Source organism: Anas acuta, chromosome 13 (genome assembly GCF_963932015.1).
Source record: "Anas acuta chromosome 13, bAnaAcu1.1, whole genome shotgun sequence".
NCBI lineage: Eukaryota > Metazoa > Chordata > Aves > Anseriformes > Anatidae > Anas > Anas acuta.
In genome coordinates, this window is record NC_088991.1 from 3,171,391 (window position 1) to 3,194,559 (window position 23,169).

Here is a 23,169-nt window from a genome sequence, read left to right on the forward strand (position 1 = left end):
GTAGAGCAGTGCTTACACTAAGTCAACGACTTTTCAGCTTCTTGTGCTGCCCCACCAGGAAGTAGGTTTGGGGTGCACAAGAAGCTGGGAGGGGGCACAGCCAGGAGAGCTGACAAAGGCTGGCCAAAGGGAAGTCCCATACCACAGTGCATCATGCTGAACAATAAAACTGGGGGAGCTGGGCAGGGCAGGAAGCAGCAGGTATTGAGCAATTGCATTGTGCCTCACTTGCTTTGTATATTATAGCTACAATTATTATTTTTTTCCCTTTCCTCTTCTGTCCCATTAAACTGTCTTTATCCCTATACCACCTGGGGAGCAGGGAAGTGAATGAACACTGTGTGGTGCTTAGCTGCCTGCTGTGGGTTAAACCACACTACCACCTTTCCTGCAGGCCCCTTTCAGTACTGGATACTCTTAAGGTCTCCCTGGAGCCTTCTCTTCTCCAGGCTGAACATCCCCAGCTCTCTCAGCCTGTCTTCACAGCAGAGGTGCTCCAGCCCTCTGAGCATCTTTGTGGCCCTCCTCTGGACCACTCTAGCAGGCACGTCTTTCTTATGCTAGGGACCCCAGAACTAAGCAGAAAGTAATGTGGGAGACAGGATAGTAGGAGGCAATGAAAAAGCAAATTGTTAGCAAATGGAAGTGTAGTCCTTTTAATGCTCAATATTTACTGTGAAACTACTTCTAAATTTTTTTCCAGCTGATTCTGAATATCATAAAAATTTTTCATTCCATCCATTTTTTTAGCCTTCTTCTTTCAATGCTTGCTGCATGCTGTGTATCTGATCAGTGCTTTGTAAATAACATACCAATGATTAATTTTTATTGATCTTTCTTCTCTTCTTTGTTTCTTTTAAACAAAGGGACCTCCTGGCCTGCCAGGTATGAAGGTAAGTGTTCTAAACTCTCACATCTAAGTATTAATCAGGCATGGCTGTGCAGTGTGATCTGGCATAAGTAAGCTGCTTTCATTTATTGAAAGACCACGTATGTCCATTGGAATCTGGAGTGAAGTTCTGAAAAAAAAAAAAAAATCGTTTCTAGACCTCTCCAGTGCAACTAACTAGAAATTCTGCAGAAACTTGTCTCAGTTTTGGTGAGTAGAAGTAGCAGACAGTTTTCTGAAGGTCGTTCCCTTGGGAGTGTGAGGGACAGCATCTGTGTTGTGAGGCATCAAGTTAGAAAAATGCTACCAACATCAAAATGCTCGAGTATTCCTGTGCATGCTCAGGAATGCTATAAGAGATTGAGCAGTAGCGACTAAAAATACTGAACTAAGGGAGTAGTGCAACATTTTACATTCCTTTGGAAAATGTGCTCCTACTGTATAGATTACTTATGTAGATGACTTTTTATTTCCTACTGTAAATAGTCACATACTCTGATTTTGGACCTTAAGGACTCTTTTTAAGTCTGGTGGTGTTGTTTTTTTTGTAACCTTGACCTGGTTTGAGCATGGGTCAAAACATTCGTTTCAGTTCAAATCTATTTAAAAAGAAGCTTGACCTACAGTTATTCCAATAAACTCCTGAAAGGATAGCATAACACGTTGATGCCAGGAAATGATGACTCTTAAGCTGAATTGTTCTTCTCAGCCCCTTTCTTTGTGAAGATACAAAATGCAAGCTGCTCACAACACTTTGAAAAGATATTCCTTGAAATCGGTAACAAATTGTACTTTAATTTTAGCTCATGAAGCATGACTATTGTAACATACTTAATATTAATCTCATGAGGTGGGACAGTGGAAGAAGCTGAAAGCCTTTCTTCTGTCATGTCCTATCTGTTGCTTTCACATGGAGCTAGAATATCTCTTTCTGAAGCATTTGTATTTCAATCCCCCATAGTCTTTTGAAATTTAGATCCGTGCTGATATATTTGTACACACAAAATGAGCTCTTAACAGTTGGTAGTTTAGCTATTTAGAGAATCCTCCAAATATGCAAGGATCTCCCTCTTTAAAAGAGTTATTTCTTTGAAGAATGTAATGCTTAAATTGTAAGAGTACTGCTAGTGTGTAGGATAACTCTATCAGTTTTAAGAGCCACTGTTTGCATTCTTTGGAGTCAGAATGGTCATAAAGATTTGCTGAAAGTGCTAGTAAATAAAGCCAGCTGTTTTTCTTCTAGGGTGAAGCAGGTGAAATAATTACATCTTTGCTACCAGGACAGAAGGGCGACCCAGGTTTTCCAGGTCTTCCAGGGATACCTGTAAGTTGTGTAAAGTACTACTGAATTGTGTTCTGCCAAAGAGGTGCAATGAAGAGTATTTCAACTACAGCACAATTGGAAAATTTGGTGCTAGGGTTATTTTTAATTTACCTCTAGTTTATGGCTTGAGCAAAAGTGCGTCTCTTAACAGGGTGGCCCACAGAGGCCAGAAAAGTCCCCTTTTCAAGAAAGCCGTGTCCAGCAAACAGCAGTACTCAGTTACTGGCTTGCTTCTCTGTTTTCCTTTCCTGTTGCCACTTCTCAAACATTCTCTGTATCAGTTCTGGATTTTCCTTCCCTTTTTCACCCTGAGGTAAAGTAACATCTGCATTTTTGAGCTGCAGCCACTATTTTCAATGGTGGGAAGAAAGGGCAATGTCTCAGCTGTTCTCCTCATGTTGCACCTCCTGAGTAGTGTTTCTGTTCTCCCAGCAGTCTTCTGTGAAAACAGCTAGTGACTCCAGGCCCTGTGCTTCCCCACTGAGCCATTCATTGCTTTAGTGTAAGAACAAGGGGAGCAGAAAATGAGTCTATCAGCCTGCACTGGAGAGAAGCCAGAAACTCCCATTTCCTGGTACAGAGAGGCAAGCCCCAGGCTATTCTGACCAGACTGAGCCTGTTAGCATTTCTGTTCCTCTGATCTGTGCTTTCCTATTGTCTGTTTCTGGCTGGGAGGAATTACAAATACAAAGTGTTTTGTTGTTCTCTCTCAGTGCATTGAAGAGAAAGAAAGAGCAAAAGTAGTTCAAAACAAACAAAAAAACATTCCCTTACCCAAGCCAGAGAGATGTACTGATGTTGAGAGCAGAACACTCCTGGCACAGCACACACTCCTTTAGGCTTTTCATCAAGAACACATTGGTAGGTCAGTGGTCAGCAACTTTGATTTGACATGTATGGGATGTCAGCTGTGGGTTGTTCTTTTTTTCCTTGAAGGTCTTGCATTTGGCCCACTATTATTTTTTTTTTGTAATAAGGTTCCTCTCTGATAGACCCCTCCACTTTTTCAACAGGGCCCACCTGGCTCCACGGGAATACCAGGTCCAGTTGGCCCTCCAGGGCCCCCAGGTTTGACGGTAAGCTTCTTAGCCTGGTACCCCTAAAATGTTAAATGGGGTGGTTGCTTCTTTGTTTAATGTCCTCAAAGGCAAATAGGCGAAGTGCAGAGGTTTTCGTAGCTGTGACTTGGTATGAATACCGTAGCAACCGTGCACTCAGTTGACCCTGGAGCTGCTACTGTGCACATTTAAATGTGACACATTTAAAACACTCAGCCTGTTCCCAAAGCTCTTTTTGCTTTAAATCATCAAATCTTTGTGCAGTCTCCATATCAGTGTGAAACCCCAGAATCAAGATTTAGTTCATTTAGACCTGTATTTTTAATCCTTTCATGTTTAATACCTACTTAATTGTATTTGAACCTCTCACTTAGTTTCTTATCTATCCATTAAGTTTAGTAGCATAAAGAGCAGCACTTAAAGAAAGGCATATCCATGTGCCTTGTCAACATGGGTATAAAAGTGGACATGCAAAGTGCTTAATAGAGTGACTTTTGTTTTCTTTTTTTTTAATAGGGACCTCCTGGTCCACCAGGGCTACCAGGACCTAAGGTATTTTCTTTCCTTCATCTATGGTGGTGGTTGGCTTTTTGTTGTTGTTGTTTGTTTGTTTTGTTTTGTTTGTTTTTGTTCATTTGTGAATTCTAAGGTCTGACAAGTTTGGCTTCTTGCAGGGTAATATGGGCTTGAATTTCCAAGGACCCAAAGGTGAAAAAGTGAGTAGGTGATCATGATGATATTTTTCCTTATTACTTTCAAAATACATGCATGCTATTTTGGCTTGTACTGCCTGTAGCAAACTGCTGTCTTCTTGCACATTAGGGTGAACAAGGTCTTCAGGGACCTCCAGGGCCACCAGGACAAATTGGAGAACAGAAGAGACCAAATGACATTGAGTTTCAGAAAGGAGATCAGGTGAGTGGGAGACTGTACCCATCTGCAATGAATGTGATCAAGCTGCAGCCTCCTTTGGTTTGACTCATATATACTTATGTCCTGCTCACTGTACAGAGCTTCAGTTATGTTTCCTAAAGTACAGAATGTTTCAAGTCTGGGTAGTTTTCCTTTAATAGAAGGCATGCCAGTTGCATTAGCTCAGTTACTTCTCTTAATAAAGTAACTGTCCTGCAGAACAAACTGTCTCAGAGGAAGTTCGTAGTAACAGTAAAAGCAGTTAAACTGCTCTCATTCCTTGGAACACCCAAACTGAGATTTTCAAAGCTGTGAGAATTCTGATTCCCTCTAATTAACCAGCTCTGTCATCTATTGTGAAGAAGCCTTTCAAAAGTTTTAACTCAATTTCTTTTTTCTTTTGCCTATTTTTATTATTATTTTTATTATTAGTGATGTCCCCAGATCTTTCTTCTTTGTGGTCTCAATAAAGTGCTTTCACTGTTTCTGGCCTCTCAAAAGTAATATCAAGCCATATTGTGGCAGTAAACTCAAACTGTTGGTTTGATTTGTATGGGTCCTTCCCCACCCATAAGTGCCAAAACATCATTGGGACAACTGACATTTTTAATGTTACTACATTTCTTCCTTTTTTCTTCACTGGGTTCTGGGTTCAAGTTAGAGACAATCTGAACACCACCAGCAGGGTTAGGGGTGCCTGGATTTAATTTTTTCTTTGAAGCTTCTGTGGTATTTTCACTTGCCACCCTGAGTAGTAGAAGGACTAAGGTAGATATTTTGAGGCAAGAGTGGTGAGTGGCCATTTTTATGCTCTGGTTATTTTGCAAATGTCACTGTGGTAAATGAGCTCCTACATACCTTTAAACTATTAGTTTCCTCCATCTGTTTTTGGGTCAATTTCTTGCTTTCTACCTTTTCATCTTGAGATATGTGTCCGAGAGAAGAAGACTTTTTGTGGGCAGCAATGTTTTATGTTGGTGGGGTGTAGGACTGTTGTGCTGTCCTTCATCTTTATCAAAACCATTTGTTACCCTGCCTTTCAGAAGAACATTAGGCACCACTAAGGCATTCCCTAGAGCTTTCCACTGATACACATTTGCAATGTGCAGTCATCCTAGAAAGGTCTCTATCCCTGGTTTTGGCTCTTTTTTTTGTTACTGAATGGTAGGAGAGAAGGTAAAGAGCATTGCATGTCTGTATAGTTCTAGTGGAACAAGAGGTGACGTTTTGACTACCCTATAGTTGAAACAAAAATGCAGCTGATTTTATTAGGGTCAGACTAATGCATCTGTGTCATCAGGGATCTCTGAAGGATTAATTCTGCTGAAATGAAGTTATCTAAAAGTACAAAATCAAAGCATTCTAGCTACATTTCCTTATAAAGCAATAAGACAATCTGAGCACATTGTCTTTGACCATCATTAACAATGATTTCAAGGTTTAAAGACTTATTTATATTGCAACAAAAGTTATACTTGGTAGTACAAAATGAGCAAAAAAAATCAACATTACGTTCAGGTTTCTGTGAAGTGCACACAAGGTTCTGATGTGTATCTCCACAAATGACCTCTGATGACTGAAAACTCAAGTGTAAGGGTGGGCTTGTATAAGTCTGGGAGCTGTGGAAGGGAAAAGACTGCACAAAAAGCTTTTGTGGATTCAACAGCCTGTAACTTTTTGTTTAGGTTAATGCTGAAGAGATTTTATTATCTTGTTCGTAGGTGTAACAAGACAAAATGGAAACCCTAACTTTTTCACAGTGATTTTGATGCTTTTCTGACAAGCATGCTCCTAATGGCCTCACAACTTCAGCAACTGCCAGCAATCTAATGACTGTTGCTCCTGTAATTTCAGCAGGATCTGGCATTTGTTCTATCTGTCCTTCCTTTCTTTCTTCCTTCTTTTTATTATTGTATAGCAGCTGCAGACCACCAAACCAGCTGCTGCAGTGCACGCAGGAGGCATTTATGTCCTAGTGGAGTGAATCATCTAAACAAACAGGATGAGCAGCTAATAAACTTTACAGTTGCACTTGACGATCTGCAAATAAAGAATTGATGTGATCCCTTACTGTTCATAGTACTTGGAAATCTAAATGACAGCAAAAAAAAAAAAAAAAGATTCTATTTTAAAATGTGTGTGAATATATATATGCATATGTGTGTATATATGTATCAACTGAGATACTAGGGAGTGGTGGAGGCTTAATCCTCTTTTACTCTTCTCATGCTTGACAGGGTATTCCAGGTGATCCAGGCCCACCAGGACTTCCTGGGCCACAAGGCCCTCCTGTGAGTAGTTCTCTTCTAGTTCTTTTTTGTTTCATCTGTATCAGAGCTGTAAATTCATTCTGCTTAGGCTTATGGGCTCAGTTTAAGATGATGTTTGTGTGTCCAGGGTCTTCCCGGTGGCGTAAAAGGTGAAAAAGGTGAGCAAGGAGAACCAGGCAAAAGAGTAAGTAGTCTATTTAACCTAACGTTTATCTTTCCAATCAATGTTATCTTTGAGAATTAAACAAATGTTGAAATCAGGTGAGGCCTTCAGCCTCTGGGTAAGAAACTTCTTTTTTTTTTTTCCATAACCTGGCAACCTAATATATGACCTATCTGGTTAATGGTGTAATGCTTCTAGCTATGGATCTCTCAGGGCTTCATGATAGAATTATGTATACATTATGTAGGTCTTAGTCTGGGGGGACAGAAAACTAATTTGAATTCTGTTATCTGGTTACATGTGGAGACCTGCTTCAAAGTTGTCGGACTCCTTGGCTGAAGCAGCAGTTTTCTGTTTCCTTTTAGAGAGGTTCTTCATTCAGTTTGCTATTTAGTGGGTTGCCCAAGCAGCATGAGATTGCTGTATTTCTAAGCTGGTCTATGTAAACTCATTCTCAGTGGGTTTGCTTGTGAGGTGAGTCACAAAAACAAGTCTTTGAACATCACATAAAGACCAAAAGTCCATTTGTCACTTCTCAAGTGACTACTTCTGTTTATGTACTAACTGGGGAGGGGACGAGTCAGGATAGCTGCATCCGGGGACAGCATGAATCACTTTGTTCCTGTCTAGACTCAATCCATCCTGAAATTTAAATTTACTTGAATATCACAGCTCAGAAAAGCTGGGGAAGACAACAGGGGTGTTAAGAAATAAAATGAAAATATCATGGTTTGTACTGACAAAGAAAATAAAAGCTGCTACCAGTTCAAAGCATTCTGTATTCTCACTTTTATAGCTCCTGAACCTATATTGATGTCAACATAATGGGCTTCTTTGAAAACCAGGACACAGGTCTTACTCTGGTTAATTGAACAGTATATAAACACTGCTTAGAAACATATTGGAGTTAAGTTTTCCGATTTCCATAGGAAATAAAGAATATGGAAGAAAAATCTGCAGTGTTCTAGATAAAATTCTTGTTAATTGCTGAGATTTCTGGGTAGGCTTTGATTTGCATTCTCATGTATACATAAGAAATCAGGCAGATTTACAAAGCCAAAATTCTCATTATATTTTAAATTGTATTTTCCAAGTTGCTTCTCTCTGCAAAAGTAATTGGGAACCACATAAATTTGCAAAGATGGGAAAGGATAAAAATCCCAAACGGATATGTCAGATGCTTTTTTCTGGAAGTTTTACCAATATTTTTCTTTTTTATTACTTTGAATGTTGCATATTTAACATGCAGTTTTGCTGTTAAGTGACTCTAAAACTGGATTTTAGAGCTTCATATTATGTTTTATGGCTCAGACACATTTCAATTTGTTTATTTTTGAGAATCAGAAATAATCACTGATATTGAAGACTTCGCAGATCACATTATAGTACACTAGATCTTCTGGTCTTACTATCAATTTCTCCTTGATTGAGAGTTAATCATGTCACTATGGTGAAACTCAATCCCTAGTGTAGTTCCACCAGGTGTCCCTGGTTCTTACTGCTTCTGTAATGCTAACAGCAGGCTCACCCAGCGGACGGTCTGGAATAAAATGCAGCTTGCACTACTTTCATTGTAGCAATGACAAATCTGTTCAGCAAAAATGTTTTTAGAATTTGCTTCTTTGAGCAGAATAGGACTTTAAATTTTTATTGATACTGTTCTTTAGAAAATTACATTTAGTTTAAGGGATAGTTGAAATTCAAACACAGACATGTTTGGTTTTAGTTTCACTGGCCACAGTATGCTAATTTCCTAATTACATACTGTGTTCTGTTTTCCAAGTAAAGGACTTCTCTAATGTTAAAATAAAGGGAATTATTAAATGCAAGGAATTAGTTAATTGAAGATCATTTCATGCTGCATTCACACAATTTTTATTTGAGACTTGTCATGTTTTTGTGCCCTGTTTTTCAAAAAGAAAACCTCACTTTAGTAGCTCAGTTGATTCTACTTGGTTAGTATCTTTGAGGTATGTGTCATAAGAACTGCATTCTAGAGAAAGTTCAGTTTCTTTAAAAATGGGAAGTAACTTTATTTCCACAAAAAATCTTCACTTTTGAAGCATTTTATTTCAATGCATATTTATGTCTTTGAAGGGAAAGCCTGGCAAAGATGGAGAACCTGGTCAGCCTGGTAGGGATGTAAGTACCTCATACATTTCTGATCTCAGCAGACTACTTACAAGCTTTTTTTCTGATATTGAGAAGATCTGATTGTGATTGTTTCTCTCCTTTCTTGAAGGGTTTACCTGGTGGGCCTGGAGTTAATGGTGCTCCAGGAAGAGATGGTGAAAAGGTATGCTGAGTTGTCATTATTGCTATAGTAGCTTGTAAACCTGCCATCGTTTAGTTTAGTTCTGGCTGAGTAGTAATTGCATTGCCTGTGGTGCTAGAGTATTGAAGAATATTTGCTATAATTATCTTGTATTCTAACGTGCAATATAAAAAATGCTCTTAATTTCATTTGTAGGGTGAAAAAGGTGACACTGGTCCTCCCGGTCCCCCTGGAAGTGTAAGTTCCTGTTCCATTCTTTTTCCTCTGCATTTGGTTGACAGCGTGTCTCATCATAGTTCTGGGGTGACAGTGAGTGACATCTCCAGGTACAAACAAAAACTAACAGCACCAGCAAAGTTTTCATATGCTCACTAATAGAAATAATTATATCCTTCTTTTGAGATAGATCCTGTGCTCTAGGATTTGCACGGCTACAAAACCAAGGGTAGACTATTACCTCAAACCAGCAGAAATTGAGGCAGCTCCACTGAAGTCTTTTCTAACCATATTGTCCTGGCAATAAAGGTACTTTCTATTGGAAGTACTTTTTGCTGTAATTTTACTAGGTAATTCAGTGGAGTGGGAAAAGTATCTTGTCGTTAGTATAAGGTTCAAAGTACACTGAACTTTTCCTCCCTTACATCTCTTTATCTTTTCAGTGACTTTTCTTGGCTTAGTAATTAACAAACTGTTTCACATGAACATGAAACATTTACAGGTCATTTCAAGACCAGGCATTGATGCAACAGTGGGACCAAAAGGTAGCAAAGGATTGCCAGGACTCCCAGGAGCCAAAGGGGAGCGTGGATTCTCTGGTAGGCCAGGCCCACCTGGCTTGCCGGGTTCTCCAGGTAGGAGTGTAAGCATTAAAATAAGTTGTATATTCAAATGTATGAATGGATATTTAGCTTCATGGTCTTCCTTTTGACAGAAGGACTGAGCAGAAAGTAAAGGCAAAACTATTTAGAGCTCTATTTTCGAGCTAAATGTCCTTTGCTCATGGAGATAATATGAGGAATTCTGAACATTCATTACCCCTGCTGTGGTGAACAAAGGATGATAATCCTCAATGCTGTCGAACATCCTAGTTTAACAGTCTTAGAGTTAATTTATGTCATATCAGTTACCCATAAGGCTCATTATCCATTGCATTGCACAGAGAAAGTACTGTGTACCAGAAGTCTGGTACCTGGCCATCAAATCTAATCTTTGCAGCAGATTGGCCAGTAACAAAGGAAGAGGTGATCTGAGTCTACAATGGGAGTGCATGATGACAGCTGGATTTATCTTATATATGCACAGAGAAGAATATTATAACTGTAATGTTACAGCATGTAAATGTTTTAAATGTTTGTTGTTTTTGTTTTTTTTTTTTCCATCAGTCCTTCCTTTCATATGTCTTTTTGTGGTTTTGTTTCTTTTTGGTTTGTTTATTTTTCCTTTTTTCTTCATAAAATGTTTGCTTAGTTGTTGAATTTCAGCTCAATTTTTCAAATAAAAATCTCTCAAAATAGAAAATGTGCATGTGTCAAAGTGCACATCAACATGTAGATTTTAATTCCATTAAAAAAAAAATCATGGTGTACTTACACAGAAAGACAGAGCCTTATCTGCAGCATGCTACTCATCTGTCACTGTCATCCTTACAAAAAAGGTAATTTAAACCTTTGAGCTATCAAGTAACTAAGTTCTTCCCATCGTAGGGGTCACTACTGTTGGTCCTCCTGGCCCACCTGGCTTACCTGGTGAGAGAGGACAGAAGGGAGATCCAGGTTTACCCGGTGTTTCCATTCCTGGACAGCCTGGACTTGATGGACCACGGGGACCTCCAGGACTTCCAGGTCCTCCGGGACCACCTGCACCATCTGTTCCTCCTGGTGAGTGATGATCATATAGACAGCAAAGAAAAGAGAGTGAATAGCTTTGACGTCCGTTCTTCTTGTTGTTAATTCTTCCTCCAGAGATGTAGTTTATCAGCAGCTGAAGCCCACAAGATTCCAAGCTATTCATATGTCCTCCACTCCCATTGCAAATCAGGACATTTGTAGGAAAGCTCTGGCCATAAAGATGATTACAGAATTTTTGAGTTCAATAGTGTGGGTTGCAATCTGGCTTTATCACGCTTTTTTCTACCTCAGGTAGTCCTGCCTTGACTGATCAATGAGATTCAGATAGACTGTAGGAGGATAAATCTTTTCAGGCTTGCAGGACCTTTGTGCTAACTCGCACAATAATGACAGTTCTCCAGAGCCAGACAGATTTGGTCCAGTTGTGCAAAATTAAGTATTTTTCCCAATTGATGTTAAATCCAATTTGATCCAACTGATGAAAATTACATTAAAATTTACACATAAGGCAGGAGGTAACCGCTTTGCTTTCTTGAATAAACTTAGCTTTTGTGATATCATCTAATCAATGCTTGGAGGGGCTGTGGTACCAGAGGAGTCAGAGGAGTAACTTTTGACAGAATTCCAATTTCATTTCATAATTATGCTAGTGTGTAAACCATACACAATTAGCTTAAGAGTGAGCACTTGGGGTGAAAGCTTCTAGATCATATCTTGGATAAGGGAAGTGGGAAATGGGAGATGGAATTGAGAACTGGAAGGCTGTGATGGAGATAGGCTAACATGTTTTGGAGAGGAATCCAATGTCTAGATGGCATTGGTATGTTAATTCTCCTCAATCTGATGACATTTTGTATGTGTGTTTTCATGATCCTAAGCTAAATGTAGTGTAGAGGTGGACACGGACAGGCTATGGGAAGGAGGTTGTGAAGCTAAGCTGATGATTGTTGTTTAATATCCACTGATTTGTTTTCTTTTGAGTTTGGATTACATAGATGGGTTTTAGTAAACAGCCCAGTGTTTGAATTACAACAGTGTTTGGTCTGTGATCTTGTGTTTATATTAGAATATACACACACAAATACTCTAAGTACTTTTTTTTTTTTTTTTTCTGAATACATGTATTTGGTGCTGCTGTCAGTCTAACACAAACTGACGATTAAACTTCTGCTTCTTAGGTGAAGGGTTATGTGAACAGGGGCCACCAGGTCCTCCAGGAATTCCAGGACAACAAGGCTTTTCAGGGGAGCGAGGCCAAAAAGGTGCAGTGTCATGGCTATGGCTTTTTTTTCTTCTCTTATTGTTAAAGCTTGTTAAAGAATGTAGCCTGCATTAAATGAGGGTAAATAGTGTCTCTTTCCAGTAGGGTTGTGTGCAGATGTTTTACATTTCTGAGCAAGAAATCTTTTTGTTTGAGCTTAGGATAGTCTCTAGTGTAAAAGCACGGGAATCTCAAAGTGACCGAGGGTTTAACCAATCTGAATGCAAGCCTAGTATGGGTCATGATTATATTAAGATGGAGCTTCAGGTTTATAAGTACCTTCCAGGTAGATAGAAACTAAATATATTTGTAACAGCAATTGCTAACTCCATGTGAGAAAGTTTTATACTTCATGAATAAGTTTGACAGTTTTTATGGAAATCAACACTGAAATTATAAATGCAACATTCATAATTTGAGTTAGTCAGTCTAGAATGAGTTTGTCTGTTTGTTTGGTAAGCAAAGAAAGACATCTTTAATGTGTATCCTTGTTCCCAAAAAGACAACCTTGCAATGAGGATGCTGATATGGGTAAGTGAGAATCTTTTTCTAGCTCAACCGTGGACATCTTAGATGACTTTGGGCATCTTAATTTTGTACTTTATTCAAACAGAAGTATTTTTTTTTCCTGGAGATTGTAAAGATTAATTATCCTTAATGAAGTGCTTAGATACTGCAGTGATGAATGTTGTAGAATGACATGCCTGTATGTGAATGAAATTCCTAAACTTCTTGGAACCATTCCTTCTGTTTGCTTTTGTTGTTGTTGTTGTTGTTTTTAATTGTATATGTTTAGCCTACTGTCAAGTCAATAAGATATTCCCAATATTTATTTTGGGAATATGCAGTTTAAAGTTTAGGATTTGGGTACATGTGTTTTGGAGTTGTAGTTTAAAGTGTCAAATACTTACTTTGGAAGATGACTCTTCTGCTAAGAAGATGACTCTTCTGCTAAGAATCCACAGTTTCATTCTTGATTATTGAAAGCATATTTTCTGTTCTGTTTTGTTTCATTCTGCACAATCCTAAGTAAATTCTAATCATATCTGACTGATGGTTCTCTAACTCCTGGCAGCCAAAAAGCTTCAGTGTGGCCTTCATGGGGGAAGCCTTCTAATATTTAAGCCATCGTGTAATTACATAAATTCACTTTGAACTTGATACTACAGGCCAGTAGCAAGAAAGCAGTTGCTGTTGTGCTGGAATTTTTAATGTTTTTGAAGATGCTCAAGTATGCTTTTTCAATGCAACTCTTCATAGGTGATCAAGGAGACACATGCTTCAATTGTATAGGAACTGGAATATCTGGGCCTCCTGGGGAGAGAGGGCCACCAGGACCTCCAGGTAGTCCAGGTAAAGCTGTGGTCTTCCTTATCTTGCTTAATATATTCTATAAAGCTACCTTCATATTTGAGTATCTATGTATAACTGTCCTGGTTTCAGTTAGAACAGAGTTAATTTTCTTCCTAGTAGCTGGTGGAATGCTATGTTTTGGCTTAGGATGAGAAGGGGATTAGCTTAGGGATATGGTTTAGCTTAGGGATATGGTTTAGTGGGGACTGTTAGCGTTAGGTCAGAGGTTGGACTCGATGATCTTGAGGTCTCTTCCAACCTAGAAATTCTGTGATTCTGTGATTCTGTGAGAAGAGTGCTGATAACACCCCAATGTTTTAATTGTTGCAGAGCAGTGCTTATACTAAGCCAAGGACATCTCAGCTTCTTGCTCTGCCCTGCCAGCAGGAAGGCTGGGAGTGCAGCAAGAGCTGGGAGGGGACAGACCCAGGACAGGTGACCCAAACTAGCCAAAGGGGTATTCCATACCATCTGACGTCATGCTAAACAATATATAGGGGTGGCTAGCCAGAGGGAGGGGGGCCGGACTGCTCGGGGTTAGGCTGGGCATCGGTCAGCGGGTGGTAAGCAATTGCATTGTGCATCACTTGTTTGTACACATTAGTAGTAGTACTATTATCATCATTGTTATTATTATTACTATTGTTATTATTATTATTATTATTTTCCTGTCTTATTAAACTGTCTTTATCTCAACTCACGGGCTTCACTTTCCGTTTCTCTCCCCCATCCCAGAGAGGGAGGGGGGAGGGTGAGTGAACGTCTGTGTGGTGTTTAGCTGCTGGCCGGGTTAAACCACGACAGTATAACACTAATAATTTATTGTGTATTGTGTGCAAATTGAGTTGCACATTTGACAGCTCTGATATATAGGTGGTCCATGTCCTATCTTGCCCAGCTGGGGAGTATTATAAAGAAACAGATTGCACATATGTAAAACAAGCACTCAGTTTTGAAAATCTGGTCTTTCAAAAATAAATTATCTGATCAAAGACAGGCTCACAAGCATTCTCCCCATTGAAGGTGTACAGCTTGACGTAGATGGAACTGAAAGAGAAAAAATAATTTATATTTCTTGCTGTTCCTGAAATGGTAGAGATGGAGCTTTCTAAGTTGGACATTCTTGGGCACTACTGATTTGACTTAGAGTTACAAATTTTGTTCTGCCAAAATAAAATTAAGTTTTCCAGGAGCACTTGCTAAACCTTGCCTGGTTTTAAAACAACTTAGATATTATCTTGTAGAAACAATACGTTTGGTATTTACAGGTTCTATAGTTTTATGTTTTATCTTTTTCTGCACTACTCAGGTTCTCCTGGTTTTCCTGGACCAAAAGGTGAAAAGGGGCTTCCAGGATTAACTGGCCTTGTAGGGCCACCAGTAAGTGGTGCTGTTATGTTTTGTTGGGAAAACAGCGTGTCATTCGTCTTATATATTTGGTAGAGCTGCATACAATAGATACAAATACTTGTCTTGTATGAATACTTCTTTTTTGTCCCTTAGCTGGCTTGAATGCATAATCACTATGCTGTACCTACCTCAGAGAGGAACTGAAAGGAAAACTAAGTATTTTCTTTTCCTCTCAGGGATTCCCAGGGCCTCCAGGTGCTCCTGGAAGACCTGGTCCTAAAGGAGACCCAGGGGATGTCCTGACTTCTCCAAAAATGAAAGGTGAAAAAGGAGACCCTGGCTTCCCAGGACCTCCAGGTCTTCCTGGCATAGATGGTACTCCTGGACGAGATGGACTGCCAGGTCTGCCTGGCCCTAAGGGGGAACCCGTGAGTTCCATTTTATGCTGTATTTGATGGGACAAATGTTTTGGGAAGTCTTGGATGAGTTTGGGATAGTGCAGATAAGAGGATGATAAATGCATATTTTTCTGAATGTGACTAACTCAGTAATTCTCTTCAGTAGATGCTAATCTAGTGATAATGTACAGAGTAGTCCCTGCTACCTGTCAGTGACTAAAAATAAACTGAGACTTCCCTAGGACAGAGTCAGATAGTCCCTTCTGCCATTCTCTGTATTTCACCTATATGGTGTGAGGAATTAATTAGCTAGGTGTAGACCTTATCTCTACCATGTTAATAAGATGCAGACAGCTAATGGCCTTGAGGGTTAGAAGGATGAAAGTTGCAAAGAGTTTCAAAACAGCACTAATGAAGTTCTTTGTTCCTTCAGTAGTAAGTATGTGTTCCTCTTTCTCATCTTGCTCTTCCTTTTTTCAGGGCAGTGTTGCATTCAAAGGAGAAATGGGAATTCCGGGTGACCCAGGAATACCAGGTCTTCCTGGAGACAAAGGACTTCCTGGACCTCCTGGTTTTGGTCCACAAGGCTCACCTGGTGAAAAGGGCATCCAAGGTGTATCAGGTCGCCCAGGGCCTCCGGGAGTTCCTGGTAAGTTAGTCTCTTTGCTCTTGAACAAAAAATATATGATCAAGTTTTTTTCCATTGGCTCTGGGTAGCTTTCAGAAGAAAATGCTTTCAAGCTTCTCCCAAAGGCAGTGCAGGACCTGGTGTTTGGCAGCTCCCTTACTGAACTGAACCACAGAGTCGCAAACTGAGCAGAATTTGTATATGTTACTGTAGCCATTTGACTTGCCCTTTTGCTCTGACATCTAGAGAAGTTTATCTTGATTGACGATAGCGGTAATGCACTGTAACTACTACCTGGTTTATGCTTAATTATGATGCATCTACAGCTTTTTGAAAACAAAGGTTTGCTTTGAATGAGTTTGCTTTTGTTACTTTGTTGTCAACTGTACAGATCCTTATCAAGTTGTACTGATGTCAGCTATGGAAAATACTATTCACGTGATGGTACCTTGGAGGAAGCTAAAAAATGACCTTTCAAGAAAACTCTCTTACATAAACTGTATTTCTAAGCCTATATGGGGCTTAGGGGCAGATAGCCTATTGCCTAGTCTTTCTGGTCTTTAAGCTCCTTGTAAGCTTGGGATGTGGCTAGCAACTGTTCTTTCTCTTCAGAGAATTACAGAAAATAAACTCCCTTTGACTGATACATATTTCCTCTTCTCTGCTTCAGGTCCAAAAGGTGAACCTGGTCAGACTATTACAGAACCAGGAGTTCCTGGCCCCCCTGGTCCTCCAGGAAGAAATGGTGACCCAGGTCTTCCAGGTAAAGCAGCAACTAGATAACCATGGAGTTCCAGGAGCTTTTTATTCTGGCTGGCTCTTGATAACTCAGTTGATTTTCTTCTCTTTACAGGGGATCCTGGTCAGCCAGGTCAGCGAGGGTTGTCAGGCATCCCAGGTGCAAAAGGAGAGCCAGGTATTCCTGGCATTGGACTTCCAGGGCCACCAGGCCCAAAAGGTATGGTTGCAGCCATGTTGCTGTATTATACCAGCTGAAAGAGGGGACATTGAGGGTTGTGCCTCTCTGCATTGTTGTAGTTAATTCACATCTCTAGAATCCTTTTAAAAATGTTTGTCTTGAATTCATACATATTTAGACTTTCAGAAATATCAGGAAAAAAAACTATGCTGAATTCTCATTCCTCTGTTGACTGTACTCCATTTTATGATAGCTTACATTTTTCAGTAATCCCAGGACACAAAAGCCAATGGGAAAAACTTGGAGAAATTGTGAACATTTCAACTTGACTCATTATTGATAATTGATCTCCAAATGGTCTCTCAAAATTGTATTGTTTCTGATGCGAATTGTTTGTAATTTTTGTTAGAGCACACAGAAAGGGAAGTACCCTCCTCTAAGTAGAGTCCCAGAGGTCCTTTGTAGGACACACTGCAAACTCAAAGCTCTCTCAGCCAAATGGGCACCCCCCAAGTAAGCTTGAGCTAACAAAAAACTACTTCTCAGATTGCTTTTCATGATACCTGAACATTTCTGGAAGAGTTGTTCTAATGTTCTCTAGTGTCCTCTCCTCCGCTGCCCTAACCTCCATGTCATATGTAGGTTTCCCAGGAACACCAGGCCCCCCCGGAGCTCCAGGAACTCCAGGCCGACCTGGTCTAGATGGACCCCCTGGACCACCTGGTTTCCCAGGCCAGAAGGTCTGTGCTTGCTTGTTTAATACAAAATTTAATTTTCTTGGAAGTGTTTTTGCATTAGTGCGAGGTCAGTAGGGAGTTTTTCACCACTTGTCAGCTTTTGCTGGTGGGGAAGTCACATTCTCTATTTGGAGTTTGAATGAGGGTAGGAAAATGAAATTTAACTCTTAAGACTATGGGCGTTTTTTCTTTGCTGCTCTAACATTTTTGGGAGAGGTTAAACTCAGAACCCTTCCCTTTTTAAAATGCATTGATTCTAATCAACAGGGGGATCGTGGATTTGGAGTTCCAGGACCAACTGGACCTCCAGGACCACCAGGCATAAAAGGAGTTCAAGGACCCAAAGGTGATCCTGGCTTCCCAGGAAACCCTGGTCTTCCAGGACGGGCAGGTTTTGATGGAACTCCAGGGCCCAAAGGTATGGTGGAGTCTTTCTGTTCTGTGTTGAACTTTTAAAACTGTAGATGAAGTGGGAGTCACATGGCAGTTAAATACAAGCAGAACAATTACATCAGGGTCCATTTTTCCAAAGTACAGACCCCTGTGTGAAAGGAAACATGTTCTCAAAAGGAAAAAATAAAATAAGAGCAAGGGAGTAGATAGCAGTTTGTGGGTTAGTATCTGAAAGTCTGTCATCTGGCGTCAAATATTATTATGGGGTGGGGAGTAAAACTTTTCCAAAAGGATAGTTAATTGTTTTGATACTCTTCAAGTGGAAGCACCGTGCATTAGCAATGTGTGAATTCCTACTGTTAATCATTATCTGTATTACACTGCAGAGTATGTCTGGTGTGCTAGAGAGCATCTGTTGAGTTAATGGGGATTGTGATGCAAAACCACGTCTCTGTGTAGCCTAGAAATGTAAACTGCATGCAGTCCATAGAGAGAGCACAAATCTCTGGCTTGCAGAAATAGCCTCTGACATGTTTTATTTTCCTGTATCAGAAATCCATATTTGTTTGCATGCAAGGACAAGATTTCAAGTACCATATGCAGGCTTCACTCTGCATCTGTAAGCAAGCATCTCTGAACTGAATTCACTGTCTAATTAAAGCATGTTCTTTTAGGTGACCCTGGACCAAGTGGACCACCAGGACTCCCAGGCCCACCGGGCATCCCTGGCATCGGAGGACAAGGTCCACCTGGACCTCCAGGACCTCCAGGTCCTGTTGGCCCACCAGGTAAAATTTACATGAATTGTACCCTTAGGTTATTTCTGGCATATCACAAGCAGGCACTTAAGGTCTCACTGAACAGATAAAGAAAAATAGCAAGTTTGTCTGTTGGAGTGGTTGTCTTGCCAGTTAAGTGGACAAAACTTGGTGTGTCATGTTTATTACCAAATTACATTCAGTCCTGCTGTTTGCATTATGTAGAGAGGTCTCAGGGGTGTAAAAGCCTGCTTTGGAGAAGACTTGGAGAGCCTCAGCAGAGATTCTAGGAAGTGTTGTGCACAGGTAGTAGTAAAATCTCTATGAAATACTGTTCGGTAGCACAACGTCAATGCAGAGGTTTTGAGGGGACAGACGAGGAAGAAAGCTGCCCTCAGATGTCTGTGCTGTCTCTGAAGGGAAGTAGATTGTATTTCATCTAAAATGACTGCTGACTATTGAAGATAGGAACTTCTTGCATCTCTGTGCACATCGTTCTATTCTCAAAGCTTATTTAGGGAAGTTCCTTGTTTCCTGCACTCAGTGAATGATCCTGCTGTGCACCAACCCCTCATGTTGCAAATGCATGGCTGTCAACTAGTGAGAACATTCTCTGTGGACTTAAGCCTGCCTACTGCTGAAACATTTCAAAATCCATCTGGTTCTTGCCGTGCCTGTTTGACTGTTTATATTGCATGCCTGTGACATACACTTTTTGTATTTGTTTGGATGCCGCTACAGGGGCTGGCATTGTTCACAATGCATGGTGAAAAAATTATGGTCAGTTGTTAAGAGCAAGAATCACAGACTGGCTGGTCTTACTCAGATCTTTATGCACTACAAGCTGAGACTCAGCAAAGTGCTTCTCTTTAAGGCAGGCAAGTGTTGGAGTAAAGAGGCCCCATGGAGTTTGATTTCTGCTCCAGTACATAGAGTGTGGATCATACTTAAATATATTATTTCCACTAGTTTCCCAGTTGGGAAAGGAATGTGTGTGATTGCTGCATCAATAAGCCTTGAATGTGTTGAGTGTTAAAAAACTATGGACTGAAGGAGTTTGAAAAATGTGCACAGAAAGTTCCTGAGCCATCAGGTAGGTTCTTCACCTGGCTTACTGTGCTTATCGTACCTCTCCTGAACTGAAAGCTGCTTTTGAGGCTAAATGGAAACAGAGGGCAACTCAAGTGTGTGTTGCTGGGCAGAGGTATTAGAATGGTGTTAGTTTGAATGTTTCATACTATGCATGTTCTTTTATCTTCCTGTAACATCTTTTCAGGTATTGGCCAGAACTTGATTTCATGTGATCACGGATTTATTCTGCAAAATATCAGTTTTGACAAATGCAGAATTACTAGTAGAGTCAGTGTGCCGAATTGCTTGTATTTTCACTCTTCATGTTTGTACTGACCAGTCATAGTGGCTACTAATGGCATGGTGGCTCTGAAATCTAGTGCATGGCTGAAGCTCCACTTGAGTGGTCCTCATTATTTCATTTGACAGCACAATGTGCTTTCCATTCCTATATCCCAACCCTTTCCTCTTGTCTTACAATTCTGTTTTGATTCTGCTGCTTTACACAACAGTAGAGTAACGTTTCTGGGGGTCTGTTTTTCAGGTAGTTTGGAAAACTCTTGAGCGGCTTTCCTTGTTCAAATTTTCCTTTCTCTACAGCACCACCTCTTAAAATAATTTGCAGTAACTCAACAACCTTCTTTTTTTTTTTTTTTTGGAATGTGTGGCAAATTCCTCTAGAATTTATTGTGTTGTCTATATTATTCCAATTGTGATATGGTCAGACTTTTGAAAACCAGAAATTTAATCACAATGAATTTATATTTGCTAAGTATCTTTATCGTGCTAATTACTAAGTTTGTTCTACTACTGGGGTAAATGTTACTTCGACCATTTTTTTCAACTTGCTAATAGAGACCCATTTAAACATAATACATACAATCCCTATCCATCCTCTGGTATTGTTTTTTCTCTGCAAAGTAAGCAGTTACAGGCACATGACACCATAGTTTAATGCAGTGGTAAGCAGCTGCCAAAGGGAGCATGCTTATAATTAACAAATACAAGTCTACAGCCTACGCAGTCAAGAAAACTTGATCTGACTTTTTAGCATGCAAAAAGCACATGAAAACATCACTTCTAAGTTTGTTCATACCATTGAGAATGGGGGCCCCCATCTGTTAGAGCAATACTTCCTTGTGGTTATTTATGAGGTTTTGGCATAATGTCATAATCCCAGTACATCATGCTAGGGCATGTAACATGTAATATACCATCTCTGCAAGTAAAAAGATGTACATTTGAATCGTAGAACTCTGGGAAAACAAAACAAAGCAAGCAAAGAAAGAAAAAACATATTTAGTGTTTTGTGTGTGCATAGAAGAATCTTTTTGAAAATCCCTATTTGAAGGGTTTTACAGGCATATGATGCAGATCAACAAGAAGCTAACTGGTAGGATGTACTCTGCTGTTCAAAAGGTATCCAACCCAGTGTCTGCTACAGTTTCATGTAAGAGTTCAGAAGAATCTTGTTCCCCAGTTGTGAAGAGAGGGCTAGACAAGGAGAGGGAATAATCCAATTTTTCAAAGAATGTTTCATCAATATTTGAAAATACCTCACTTGTGTTTTTGTTTCTATGTACAATGGTGGCTGCGCTTTGAACAAGATCCCCCAAGGTTCCTAACAGTCTGGTTTCTCTTACTGCATTAGTGTTGTATTCTTTGTACTTTTGTATTTTTGTTTTCAGTAACTTTAGGGTAGTGTTTTAGTTTTTGTTTGCCTTTTTTTTTTTCTAATCTCTATGTGCTTTATTTTGTTTCCTAACTTAACGAATATTACAACTCCTTACTGATACCTGTCTCAACTTCCTGATGAGCTCTAACTCGTTGGCTTTTGAACCTCAGGTTCCCCAGGTACTGTGGTTTCTTTACCAAAGCCTTTTCTTAGCTTCAGATTTAAGAAAAATCAGTTTTTGTCTGCTACCTTTCAAGAATGAGTACCATCACTGTTACAGTGCACTGGAGGGAAACAAGCTTCCCAGTTGCTTCAGCAGCATCTCGAGCTCCATATCATTAGTATTAAACAATGTTGAGCATATTTTGATAATTCATATTTTTCACTCAGAGAAATGTAATGCAATGCAGAATGCTAGCCTTCAAAAATATTGAGCTGATGTTGTCTTAGAATGCTATAAAATGGAATCATTAATGGAAATATAAGAATCTCTCTATATTTAAAGACAAAATACAAGCCAGACTAATCAATCTTGGCTTCTTGTTTTATTAACCAGACTTAAATGGCTAATGAAGAAAGTTGTTCTTTTCCTTTTGAGGATTTATTCAACTGCACTTAATACAGTTTGGTAAAATTTTAGTAATGCTTCTCTTCAAGAGAAGCTTCAGGAGAACATGGCCTTTAATGCCTGGGACATAATTAAAAAAATAAATGGTTTTAGAAGAATTGCAGGATTTTCATCAGTGCTAGGAATGTACTGCAGATAAAACTTGTCTGTTTGTACAGTACCATGTCCAGAGAGAGAGAGATTTCAGCTTTACCTTACTTTTTGCTAAAAGATTGTGTTTTAACAATGTTGTCTAGGGTTACAAGGCGTTCCAGGTGAGAAAGGAGATCCAGGTCCTCCAGGCTTTGATGTTCCTGGTCCTCCAGGTGACCAAGGAACCCCAGGCTATCCAGGACCCCCTGGCCTCCCAGGACCTCAGGGTTCACCTGGACCACCGGGCCGGGATGGCATTCCTGGATTTCCAGGTGAGTTTTTTACCTGTGGACAAAAATCAAAGTTGGACAAAAAACAAATGTTCTTTATGCTTGGACATGTCAGCTTAGAGAGCTTCAATGTTTATTCTATTCACTTAAAGTTGGATGCATGTAACTATTACATTTCATAGTTGATTTTTTTTAATTATAATTTCTTGCATTAAAATCCGTGTCACCTTTCCACTCTTCTCTCTAACTTGACACATATATTCTCCATGTTACTGTTTCATAACTTTCAAATATGACTTTGATCATCTTCATTATAACAACTTCCTTTTGTGATAGTTTTCCAGTCAATGCTACAATTTAAAAATCAAATTTGTTTAAAGGGAGTTAAGAGAAATGCAATCAATTGGATCCAGCACATAGTTTTAAATACTCATTTCCTTATTCTTTGTGTTAGTGTTTTCAGTTATAGCAGTCTGTTTCTCCCTCTGGACAGGAAATCTCAAAATTGAGTTTTGAGAATCTGTCTTTTGATAAAGGAGTAATATAAAAGGTTCTAAAAGTACTGTATTTGTAGTTCTTTTTTGGATTTCGATTAAATTCAAGTTTACTTACAAGCAAGTATTTATTTTCCAAACCAGAGGACTAAACTTATTGGAGGTATAAATATGCTTTTTACTGAAATGATCACTGTGCTGCTGATTTTCTTCCCAGGACTTAACTGTGGAAAAATTGGTAACATTTTTGAGTATTCTTTCTGATTTAGATCAATGAAGTGTTTATAATTTCCTTAAAACATAGTTCAGGCTCTATATGCCTGTTTAATAATAGCATAGTGATGCAGGGAAAAGGTAGATACTGATGGATTTAGGTGTTCTGAATGACAATGGTGATTCAATGT

General features: G+C 39.5%; 1 protein-coding gene across 3 annotated transcripts in view; it reads left to right on the forward strand.

The window, feature by feature from the left end:
• The window catches only part of COL4A5 (collagen type IV alpha 5 chain), an 88,596-nt gene that overhangs the window by 39,608 nt on the left and 25,819 nt on the right, over nucleotides 1-23,169 (forward strand). For all 3 annotated transcript variants that reach the window (XR_011101078.1, XM_068697108.1, XM_068697109.1), the window contains exons 8-31: nucleotides 867-893; nucleotides 2,133-2,213; nucleotides 3,227-3,289; nucleotides 3,788-3,823; nucleotides 3,946-3,987; nucleotides 4,094-4,186; nucleotides 6,421-6,474; nucleotides 6,581-6,637; nucleotides 8,714-8,758; nucleotides 8,859-8,912; nucleotides 9,087-9,128; nucleotides 9,610-9,742; nucleotides 10,595-10,768; nucleotides 11,917-12,000; nucleotides 13,260-13,352; nucleotides 14,662-14,732; nucleotides 14,939-15,130; nucleotides 15,581-15,749; nucleotides 16,399-16,491; nucleotides 16,582-16,686; nucleotides 17,290-17,387; nucleotides 17,652-17,802; nucleotides 18,452-18,565; nucleotides 22,146-22,313. Coding sequence is in view for 2 of the 3 variants with exons in the window: in XM_068697108.1 (XP_068553209.1) it covers nucleotides 867-893; nucleotides 2,133-2,213; nucleotides 3,227-3,289; nucleotides 3,788-3,823; nucleotides 3,946-3,987; nucleotides 4,094-4,186; nucleotides 6,421-6,474; nucleotides 6,581-6,637; nucleotides 8,714-8,758; nucleotides 8,859-8,912; nucleotides 9,087-9,128; nucleotides 9,610-9,742; nucleotides 10,595-10,768; nucleotides 11,917-12,000; nucleotides 13,260-13,352; nucleotides 14,662-14,732; nucleotides 14,939-15,130; nucleotides 15,581-15,749; nucleotides 16,399-16,491; nucleotides 16,582-16,686; nucleotides 17,290-17,387; nucleotides 17,652-17,802; nucleotides 18,452-18,565; nucleotides 22,146-22,313 (2,239 nt within the window). In the remaining variant the exon portion in view is untranslated. The remainder of the gene's footprint in view (nucleotides 1-866; nucleotides 894-2,132; nucleotides 2,214-3,226; nucleotides 3,290-3,787; nucleotides 3,824-3,945; nucleotides 3,988-4,093; nucleotides 4,187-6,420; nucleotides 6,475-6,580; nucleotides 6,638-8,713; nucleotides 8,759-8,858; nucleotides 8,913-9,086; nucleotides 9,129-9,609; nucleotides 9,743-10,594; nucleotides 10,769-11,916; nucleotides 12,001-13,259; nucleotides 13,353-14,661; nucleotides 14,733-14,938; nucleotides 15,131-15,580; nucleotides 15,750-16,398; nucleotides 16,492-16,581; nucleotides 16,687-17,289; nucleotides 17,388-17,651; nucleotides 17,803-18,451; nucleotides 18,566-22,145; nucleotides 22,314-23,169) is intronic.